Source organism: Macaca nemestrina, chromosome 7 (assembly GCF_043159975.1).
Source record: "Macaca nemestrina isolate mMacNem1 chromosome 7, mMacNem.hap1, whole genome shotgun sequence".
Classification (NCBI taxonomy): domain Eukaryota; kingdom Metazoa; phylum Chordata; class Mammalia; order Primates; family Cercopithecidae; genus Macaca; species Macaca nemestrina.
The window spans coordinates 69,114,053-69,125,746 of NC_092131.1; the positions used below are offsets into that span (position 1 = coordinate 69,114,053).

Consider the following 11,694-nt stretch of genomic DNA (forward strand, 5'->3'; position numbering starts at 1 on the left):
AGAAGATTTTAGGAGCTATTAAGCTTTAATCCAGGTATTTAGCAGACCTTGATTCATTCCTTCAGTTATTAATTCAGCCAATTGTTAAGTGCTTCCTTTGGATGCTTTGGAAGATATAGATGTTCTTTTTTCACAGATCTGCTCTCAAACTTATAGTCTAGTATTTTAGTAACTTCTGTAGATTAATTTTTTCAGTTGCTTTAATTGTAAATGATTTTAGATTTGCACTGTGGCTGGGTGTGGTGGCTCATGCCTCTAATTCCAGCCCTTTGGGAGGCCAAGGCAGGAGGATTACTTGAGCCCAGGAGTTCAGGACTAACCTGGGCATCATAGTGAGACCCCCTCTCTACAAAAAAAATTTTTAAAAAGATTTGTACTGTAATAATAAAGACATTGCTCAAAATATTCTTTTAAATAGTACTACCCAGGACTTTTTTTTTTTTTTTTTTTGAGACTGAGTCTTGCTCTTTCACCCAGGCTGGAGTGCAGTGGCACTATCTTGGCTCACTGCAGCCTCTGCCTCCTGGGTTCCAGTGATTCTCCTGCCTCAGCTTCCTGGGTAGCTGGGACTACAGGCGCACGCCACCACGCCCAGATAATTTTTGCACTTTTAGTAGAGACAGGTTTTCACCATGTTGGCCAGGCTGGTTGAACTCCTGACCTCAGGTGTTCCACCCGCCTCAGCCTCCCAAAGTACTGGGATTACAGGCGTGAGCCATCACGCCTGACCTACCCAGGACTTTAAAAAGATTTAATTATTATTATTATTGTAAATTATTTTTAGTTGATACCAGTTTCTAATGCCCTTTACTTGTTAAAAATAATACCTGTTTTAACTTCGTTGCCTCTGTTAAAAAATAAAAAAACCTGTAATACTGACAGAGCTTTTTTTTTTTTGCTTTTTGTTTCTTTTATGGTGATTTTTACTTTTTCAAGTAGCTTGTTAAAGGAGAAATCAGAAATGCACATGATTGTTTTATACAGAGGTATAAAGCTATAGAAGAATGTGTTGACTGATTCAGCTAACTTAGAAAATAAACCAGGCATAAGATTTTAGATAATTTAGTTACATGGTTTTTAGAGCTACTTACCTTAATAAATGGATTGATTCAATTGCTTTCACGCATCATAAGCTTAGGTAGATAGCTTTTAACTAACATTCATTTGGTAAGCATAGTGTTTTAAAAATTTTCTGACTTACCTAAGTATTCTTTCATTTTACTTTTAAAGGAGAAGAAATATTCTAATTTTATATTTATTAAGAATATTTTCTCTACTGAAATTAATGTTTTTAACTTTAAAAAAATTGAGGTAAATGGAATAATGGTCTATAATTTTCTTAGTTTCTAAAGATTACTGTCTTTGGAAAAACCTCAAGATTTTTGGATGGGCAAGAAATTTAAAGTAATTTCTTTAATTGTTTTAAAATTAGACCATAGCACAGTGGCGGAAGTCAGGATACCAGGACATGCCTGAATATGAAAATTTCCGCCACCTTCTGCAAGCCCCAGTGGATGATGCACAGGAAATTCTTCACTCCAGATTTCCAATGCCAAGATACATTGACACTGAACATGGAGGCAGCCAGGTAAGTAGTGTTAATTTGTTTGTGTGTTTGTTTGTTGTTAGGTTTGCAGTGAGGTGTACCTCCTTGCCTTCTGATTTTAATAGATTGCTTCATAAAGCGGACAGAAAGGTAAGGAGATAGGAGGGGAAGGTATTAGTGCTTACTTTTTGCATTAGCTTTTGAGAGCAAAGCAGTAAGATTATTGACTAGTTGCCTAAACTTGGCAGTTTCCATCATCTCCTGTCTCTAGCCTAGCTTCCTGAACAGGGCCAGGATGGCATTGTGGTGATATACTAGCTTTGGTTGAACAAGAAGATGTGAGCAGCTTGGAAAATAATATACTTTTCTTAAAGCTGTTTATTTACTCTTAAAGTCTATGAATATGACATTTGTGGTAACTTACATTTTTTCATTGTCTTCATTCCATTATTCCAGTTTTCTAGAAAATAAAATTTTATGTAATAGGAAAACACTGTGGTATTATGAAAAGGTTTTGTGGTTTTTAGGATTATGAGGATACATATACATTAGATACATGTACATATATACACAGTTGCTTTGAGACCTTCAGAAGGCTAAGTTAGGTTTCTTAACATACTGTCATAAAATACTTCTTACTTCTCTTTTGTAATTCTTAAAAGAGTTGTAATAAATTAATTGTAAGTTGTTATTCATTTGTTTTACTTGCTCTTTGAAGGCAGGGACTATGCTTTGTATTCCCTAATGCCTAGTATGGTATTATAAAATAGGTAGCAAATGTCAATAACTATTACTCAGAAATGATAATTGTTATTAGTTTTACTGTATTTACATGAGTTATTTCTTATTGAGAATTTGCAAAGTACTTCTGCATGCCTTATCTCATTTGATCCTCGTAAGAATTCTAGTGTTATTTTCATTTAACAGACAATAAAACTGAGATCTAGGTTACTTATGGCCAAGGAAACACAGTAAATGCAGGAGTGGGATTTGAGTCCAGTACTCCAGGGCCAGTGCTCTTCACTGTTAGGTTAAACTGATTCCTTAGAGAGTACAAAAAGATTTTGTATGATACTAAACTTCAAAAGATGTTTCTGTCTATGTGCTTCCATTATGAATTAAAAATCTTACTGGTTCTTTCATTGACATCTCACTATGTGTATTACCATTTTCCTCTTTTACTCTGGTTATTATTTTCATGATGATAAGCCATAGTGGGTAGAAGGATGAAATGTTGGATCACTTGTCTCATAGAATCACCTGTGGTTTAAGAAAGTATAAGGGTCATTATTTTAAACAAAAGAACACACAGATTTTTATGGCTTTTATTTTTATCATTTTTTGGGATTTTGAACTTCTGACTGAGTATTTCGTAATTTCACACTAACCTTGTCATAATTGTTGCACACATAATTTTTATATGCTGAGTTTTGGATTCAACAATGTATTTGTTATTTTGGATGTATGATTTGGAGAGAAGAGGTGCATTTATTGTTTATTTGTAACACATAGTGACCTATACATTTCAAAGTTTAATATTTTAAAAATTAATTTAATAAAATTAATTTTACCAACACGTACTAAATAAAATTGATTTTGCATGATATAATTATTCAGCTGATATTGACTGAAATTTTCTGTGGATAATGTTATTTCTTCTTTGCTTTTAAGGCCCGTTTCCTCCTTTCAAAAGTCAACCCTTCACAGACTCATAATAATATGTATGCCTGGGGGCAGGTAAGTTTAAATAGCAGGTCTTGGAAATTATTTCTTTGTGTATTTATTGTTTGTTATTTTAGTGAAAGCTACATTTTTTTTTTTTCCTGTGTATTTAGTAATGATTTCTGTTGGAAAAGTAATATAAAAATGAGAGTAGAAAACAGAATTAATATTTGGTGACACCATAGAAAAAAAGTGATCCTATCAAATAGACTCCAAGTTTAGCACTATACCCTTGAGACAGAAAGCAATAAAGTGTATAAGACAAGAAGTGGTGACTCAAGTTTAATGCTAGGTTGTGAACCACAAAAGGCTACAATAAGCCAAGAGAGGCCAGGAATCATAGTTGAGCAGGAGGGGCAGGAACCCTGCAAATCATTATTGGTATAGTTTAATTTGGTAAAAGTCCTGCTGGGTGTGGTGGCTTATGCCTGCAATCCCAGCTGCTCGAGAGGCTGAGGCAGGAGGATCACTTGAGGCCAGGAGTTTGAGACCAACCTGGGCAACATAGCAAGACTCCATCTCTTAAAAAAAAAAAGGTATTAACCTCTTGGTATAATATATCAACATTTATTGAGTGTCCAGTATGTTTAGGACTTTGTATTGGCTCTTTAGGGTGCAGTTATTAACCATGCCTTTGAAGAGCTTGTAGTCTAATATTAGAGATAAGATACATAACTAAGTAAATGACAAGGCAGAATGGGATATTTGTCGTTAGAAAGCTATCAAGTATTAAAAGGTTAGAAGAGGAAGATGGAAGGAGGTCACATGGTGGTAGCAGGAAGAGGGTATGTAATCAGAAAAGAGTTCAGAAAAAAGAAACATTTCATTTAAAGAATGGTTATTTTGGTAATTGGAAATTGCATGAGGAAGGGAAATCTAGGTAGAGAATAGTATGGGCAAAGATAAAAGACTACATGTAGAGCTGACTAGAAGAACATAAAACGGAAATGTGTTGTACAACTAAATTGTGGAGGATCTTCAATGTCAGGTTGAGGAGTGAGAAGTTGAATATTTATTTGGTAAGTAATGGAGAGTCATTGAAGGTGGACAGAGGGGCAGATTTGAGTCTTAGATAATATAGTTGAATCTTAAGATAAAATGGAAGCAATCTGTAGATTGAAAGTATATTTATGAAAATAATCCAAGTGAGAGGGAATAAAGACAAGATGGTGAAAGGAATAGATTTGGGAGATATTTCAAAAGTAGACTCAATAGGACTTGATTAGAAGTTGCAGGAAAGTAAGTATTCCAGGGCATGGCAACTATGCACAAAATCTGAATTCTGATTGGATCCTGGATTAGAGAGAGAGAATAGCTATAAAGAATATAATCGGGATGATTTGTGAGATTTGAATATAGATCATATATCAGATAACTAGTACAGAATTACTAAATTTCTTGAGAGTGATAATGGTGTGGTTATGTGGGAGATTCTTCTTGATCTTAGGAGATACATATTGAAGTATTTAGGGATAAAATGTCATGATGGCTTCAATTTCCAGAAGTTATTCAACAAAAAGAAGAAAAAAGGAAAAGTAATGTAGAAACATAAAGCATATGTGGCAAAATGTTAACAGTTAATTTAGGATTTAGGTATGCTATGTGGGTGTTTATTGTACTTCTCTCTCAACTTTAATGTAGTCTTGAATTTTTAAAAAATAGGTGAGGGGAAACAGGGTATTTTGGGGTTTTGAGCCTGAGTGACCAGGAGAACATGTGTCAATAAATGAGAGAGTGGAGAGAAATTGTTTGGTTTAGACACTGAGTTTGAGGTACTACCTAGAAGGCCTTATTGAGCCACAATAAGATGACTATATTGATTATGGCCATGTTGAGTAGGCTGTTGGCAATTTGGGTTTGATGGTCAGGGCAAGGACGAGAAAGGTGATACTTAAAGTCATCACAGTAAATGCATCACAGTAAATACTTAAAGTCTAAAGAGAGAGTAAAGAGGTAAAGGAGAGATGAGACAAGAAACTTCAGGGGAGTACAAGTAGTAGGAGTGTCTAGTGAATTATCAGAGAGGCAGAATGAAAAGTAGTGTGTCATAAAAGGTGACTCTATAGAAGGAAGAAGAAGGAGGTAACAAAGAGACATGCCGCAGACAGTTGAAGGGGGATACAGAGTGAGAAAAGGTGCTTGGATTTGATGGATAGGTTATTTGTGGCCTTCTGTAAGTGGCTTTAGTATGGTAGTTGAGTAAGAAGACAAATTTATAAGAAATTAGTGGGTGGCAAAGAAGCGGAGGTTGAAAGTATGAATGATTCTTTTACAGATTTAACCTGAGGATGAGCAGTAGGATAGGCAGATGATTGTTATTACAGTAAGGGCACAGAACTTATTTGGAGACCAAGCATAAAGAGCCAGTATAGGAAAGACACAAAAGAACAGATATTTAAGATCCTCAGGAGAGAATATGATCATAAGCACTATATGGAGGTTAAGCATTGGTAAGGAGGCAGGACACTTATTTCTGCAAAAGCAAAAGGTAAGAAGGGTGAAGACAGAAAGGTTTTTAGGTGGAGTGAAAACTCACATTGAATAATTGCCTGTTTCTTTTCAATAATATGAGATTATTTAGGAGTGAAAAAGGCTGGAGTTAAGGACCAAAAAACTAGAAAAGATTAAAAACAGTTGTAAAGAATACAAAAATAAACTGAAGATTAATAGAAGACTTTTGCAGCAGTGGTGAGGGCCCATTTTATTTACTAAAAATTTCTAGAACATGCTTCCATAATGTTTTTCGTTTGTTTGTTTTGTTTTGTTTTGTATTTTGAGACGGAGTCTTGCTCTGTTGCCAGGCTGGAGTGCAGTGACGCGATCTTGGCTCACTGCAACCTCCGCCTTCTGGGTTCAAGTGATTCTCCTGCCTCAGCCCCCTGAGTAGCTGGGACGACAGGTGCACACCACCATACCAGCTAATTTTTTTGTGTATTTTTAGTAGAGACGGGATTTCACCATGTTGGCCAGGATGGTCTCGATCTCCTGACCTCGTGATCTGCCCACTTCGGCCTCCCAGAGTGCTGGGATTACAGGTGTGAGCCACTGCGCCTGAGAAAATCCATGAATAGATTTTAATTGTTTCATGAGGGCCTTATGACCCAGTTACCTCGTAAAGGCCCTGCCTTTATACTGCCACATTGGGGATTTTCAAAATGAGTTTTAGAAGGGATGGATATTCAAACCATAGCACCATCCTACAATTGCATGATTGAATTTGTGTAATATCCCTGTCCTGTCATCCCTTTTCCCCCCTCCATTTCTTATGGCATTGCTCCTGTTAGATTATTAATTACTTGAGGCAATAACTGTCATTTTCATTTTTGATTTTCCATAGCACCTTAAACATAGCATATATTGAATACAATAGATCTGGACAGGAGAGAGCAGAGATTAGAATATTGGAAATCTATGGAGGTGGTTAGGAGTTAAGGAGTTTTTGTAATATAGATAAATAAATTGAATCCAAGGTCCAAAAGTTCTAAAAGGTGGGGAGGTTATAACAAGTAAAGGAGACTAATCTTGGAAGAGTGGAAGGCTGGTAATGGAAAATGCAGACTCTGCAAGTTACTTGACTTCTCTTTGTTTTCACTTCCTTGTCTATAGAGTTTAATAAAAGGTGCTTGAAATGGACAGTAATACTCAGTAAATATTAGCTATTAGTTTTCACTGTTATCAATGGAAAAAAAAGTCACTTCTTATATTTAACATGGGAAAGGAAACCTATTTTAAACTATGAAGTGTAATTGTTACTGCCTGGAAGTAGGGGCATTACAGGCATAAATAAGAGTGCTCAGGTCTTTCTTAAGATTTTTATGAGTAATGATGTTAACATTTTAATAATCATGATATCTAATAAACTGAATCTACTACGTTTTAGTCACTATCTTTCAGTGTACTCTCATTTAATTAACTTTTATAAGGTGGATACTAGTAATCCTATATTTCATGAGAGGAAATTGAGACTCATATAGATTAAGTATTTTATGCAAGATCATGTAGCTAAACTGTGGCAGGGTCTAGATTTTAGCCAAGGTCTGTCTGACTCCAGATTCTGAATTTTTAATCATTAAGTTAATTTGCTGATTGCATTTAAGGGAAATAACTTAGTAAACAAGCATTTTACTAAAAATTAATGGACTCTAATAACTCACAGGATTTTTTGGGGGTCAGAAATCAAGGACCCTATGATAAGTATTATCCATGAACGGCCGTAAGAGGGCGCCACTGCAACACTTCTGTGACGGTGCTGGAGGCCTCTGTTGCTGTAGTGCTTCGTATACTGAATAATGTAAAGCTTGTACCTTTCTGCTTAATCTTGGATATATTTTGAATAGAAAAAGGATCCATTTGAAAAATTGAGATCAGCTAACTGCTAATTTTTATAAAATTGAATTGAGCATTGGTATTTATAATTTCAAGTAGGAGCTCTGTGGTATGTAAATTAGGAAATCCACATATTTTGTCTTGACTCGGAGAAATGGCTCTGAGATTGCGTGACTTGAGATGGAAAACATTGTAAAATGAAAAAATCAGGCATAGTAACAGAAAGAAAAAAGTAAGAACCATGAGGTTGTATTGGTTTAGGTTACAGTTTTGAGACTTGTAATTCTCTATGTTAGCTATGCATATAGAATAAAGAAAAGTATTTCATTGTTGCAGATTTTTCAACAGAAGGACCAATAAAAATAGCTAAAACGTGTTGTATGTCTACTGTGTGTACGAGGTATTGTTCTGTTTGCTTTCTGTATGAGGTATTGTTCTGTTTGCTTTCTAGAATTTAACTCATTTAATCATTACAACAACCTGTGTAAGATAGGTCCTGTTATTATCCTTGTTTTACACGTGGGGAAACTAAGACATAGTTTAAGTAACTTCTTCAGTCATATGGGTAGGAAGTGGGAGAGCCAGAATTTGAGCCTAGGCATTCTGGCTCCAGACTCTATGTCCTTAATCTCAGTAAGGGATTGCCTCCTTTCATTATCAGATCTTTCAAGTTCTTTTGAATAAACACGATAAAATTGATTTCCCTTTATTCAGGAGAGGTCATGGCATGTTTGTGGCTATGCCAGACTAGAATCACAGGAGCTGTAAGTTCTCGTCTCACATTTGCCATTAATTTGCTGAAATTACTTAATTTCCCTGTTTTAGACATTGAATATTTATAATTAAGAAGAACTTGAGTATAAGAAGAAAAATATAAAATTCAGATAAAAAATCTTCTAGAAATACCTTCTTTTGCTGAAGTAAAGTTTCATTGTTAATGGATTGGGTTACCAAGATCATTCTGTCAACACAGTTTTTATTAAAATGGATAATAGGAATTTTCCCTAACTCTTGTTAATTACTTGGAACCTACAGAAATCAATTAAAATGACCTGAAAAGTTGAGAAGCATAGTTTATTTTAAAAATGATATTATGAGTTTGCTTCCTTCCAGCTGGGATTTCTGTTAAAATGCCAGGGAGAAAGGGTCTGGAGGTCAGGCTTTCTTTTAAAGCCCCAAGCCTCTAATTACATTGTTAGTCTTTGTGGTGACTAGCCGCCATCCTGATTCATCTCATCTCATAGCATAAACTCATATGTGATCCCATCAGCCTATGAATAAAGACACTCCTATTATCGGGAATTCTAAGGATGTAGAGTCTCCCTCCCAGGAACCAGGGACGGAGGCCAGTTAGATTCTTTTTATTTAATAGGAGCATAGGCATTGTTCTATTTCAAAGGATTTCCTTGTCTATTTTAAACATTTGTGTATAAATTCCATGGTATCACCCTATGTTTTAATCATAACAAATACTTTTTTTCCTCTAGGAGTCTGGAGCACCTATTCTTACAGATGATGTTAGTTTACAAGTGTTTATGGATCACTTGAAGAAACTTGCTGTGTCCAGTGCTGCTTGAAGTGCTAAACATGTTAAAGACACTTAAGAAGATGAAATAATATTCAAATTTCATTTTTTCCTTTTTCCATTTATCTGTGGAAACCAACAGATATTGCTCTATATTTTTTGTATTAGTATGGTTTGAGACAACATAGGGAAAATATTCACATTTGTAGATTAAGCTGGAATTATAATGAGAGCAATAAGAACAAATTTATTTTGCTTACCACAGTGTTATAACTGGTTCTAGAAATTTGAGGTCTTTATAACTTAATTATGTTTAATAAAAATAGAGTCTGCCTTGTACTACAGATGTAATTTATTTGTATAATGCAGACAGACCCAAAGTGGCACTGAATTTCCTTGCTCACCTTTTAAAAACTTGTTCCTTAATTTTAGCCAGAAAGCTAAAAAACATTAGTAATGATAAATGTGAACATTTTTGCTTATTCATTGAATATTTTTCTGTAATTTTCAGCACTTATGTATACACTTTTTCTGTACTTACTAGGGTGAGGCAGATTTATTTTTATGATTTGTTTAGGAATTATTTGATTTTATAATGGTAATTTTCATGATGATAATGTTTTTGGTTATTTGGAAAGATAGTTTAGAGATGAAAGTTTTTTTTAGGTAACTATCCCGCAGCTGACAATAAATGTGAAATTTCCACAAAATATCCAACCTATGTGACTAAACACAACAGTTTTTTTTAAAAAGGGAGATAGAAAATAAATTGTTTTGTTGGAGTGCATTTTAGTAAGCCTTTGCAGTAAAACGACTGTTGTAACTACTAAACCAAATTTAGTTTTCACAGCATGGTTTTGTTGTTTTTCCCTTGTTTTTCTGAGGTAAATTTTATGTTATATCCTTCAGTATTTTAACACTACTTTGGCAGTTTACACATTACTTTTTGTTTTTCCTTCCTTTTTGTGAAATTTATTAAGTTGTGGTTCTTATTGATAACAGTATTATATAATGTTTGCTTAATTATATCATGTGATGCTCAGTTCTATTTTGATTTATTCATTGGTATTCACTTTTACCTTTAAAGTTTACTTGTAGCAAATATGTTTACATTGATAAAGCCAGATATGTTTTGACAATGAAATTTACATATCAAGTACTGCAAATAAAAGGTGGTGCTATGATATATGCTTAGGAGGACAGTTTTAATGATTGTTCTTGCATGAACACAGTCATATGATGGTAAAACAGAAACTTAAGAAAAAATTGTTTATATGTTATTTTCAATTAGCTTAAATAAATTGCATTGTTATATTTTATTTGAATTGAACTGTGCTAGGCCTAAATGCCAATAAAATATACTTTTCACTGTTTTTCTGGCTATTTTGAAATCTAGTAAAACCTGAGAAGCCTAATGTAAAATTAGAGTATTTAAAATCATTAGATTTAAAAGCTACTCCTTTAAAAAATAACAACTTTAAGATATAATTCACACATCATACACTTCATCTACTTAAAGTACACAAATCAATAATTTTGAATATTTTCATGAAGTTATGTAATCACATCACCACAATCAATCTTAGAGTATTTTTTTATCACTCCCAATAGTTACTCATTTTTGTCATAAGGCTAGTGTGTTTTTAAAAAGGGAGATAGAAGTTCATGTAGTTTTTTGTTGTTGTTTGAGACAGAGTCTTGCTCTGTTGCCCAGGCTGGAGTGCGGTGGCACACTCGGCTTACTGCAGCCTCCACCTTCTGGATTCAAGCTATTCTCCTGCCTCAGCTTCCCGAGTAACTGGGATTATAGGCGCCTGTCACCATGCCCGGCTAAGTTTTGTATTTTCAGTAGAGAGAGGGTTTCACCATATTGGCCAGGCTGGTCTTGAACTCCTGACCTCAAGTGATCCACCTGCCTCGGCCTCCCAAAGTGCTGGGATTACAGGTGTGAGCCACTGCACCCAGCCAAGTTCACATATTTTGAATTGAGGAAAGACATTGTAATGATGACACCTGTTTAATTTGCCTGTTCTCTTAAGTTATGTCCTTTAAGAATGGTGTTGTGCCATTGTTTCTTGTCTTGGTACTTAGCCCTAAACTGTCCTCTACTTCTAAATCAATTACAGCTGAATTTAGGGATAGGATGAACAAATACATTATCATACCCTTTTAGCTTACCATTTAAAAGCAATCGCCTGGGATCATTTTTGTGTATAATTTATCTATTTCTAAATTATCTACTTACATAGACTGTTGAAAAGAATGTTTAGCCCTGTCTTAGTTTATTTGGGCTGCCAGAACAAAATACCTTAGACTGGGTATTTTACAACCAATGGAAATTTATTTCTCACAGTTCTGGAGGCTGGGAAGTCCACAATCAAGTAGAGTTGGTGTCTGGTGATGGCTCTCTGCTTTGTAGATGGCACCTTCTTTGTGTCCTCACATGGTGGAAGGAAGAGAGATGAACAAGCTTCCACAGGCACCTTTTGTAAAAGCACTAATCCCATTCATGAGGGTGTACCCCTCATTCTCTAATCACTACCTAAAGGCCCCACTGATCTGGGAGGGAGGCAGA

At 34.9% G+C, this 11,694-nt stretch overlaps 1 protein-coding gene across 2 annotated transcripts in view; it reads left to right on the plus strand.

Moving 5' to 3' along the window:
• Positions 1-10,492, plus strand: part of LOC105478016 (SEC23 homolog A, COPII coat complex component) — a 72,467-nt gene extending 61,975 nt beyond the window's left edge. For both annotated transcript variants that reach the window (XM_011734984.3, XM_071100273.1), the window contains 3 exons: positions 1,433-1,588; positions 3,218-3,283; positions 9,082-10,492. In XM_011734984.3, coding sequence (XP_011733286.1) covers positions 1,433-1,588; positions 3,218-3,283; positions 9,082-9,171 — 312 coding nt within the window. In that variant the 3' untranslated portion in view covers positions 9,172-10,492. The remainder of the gene's footprint in view (positions 1-1,432; positions 1,589-3,217; positions 3,284-9,081) is intronic.
• Positions 10,493-11,694: the final 1,202 nt, after the last annotated feature.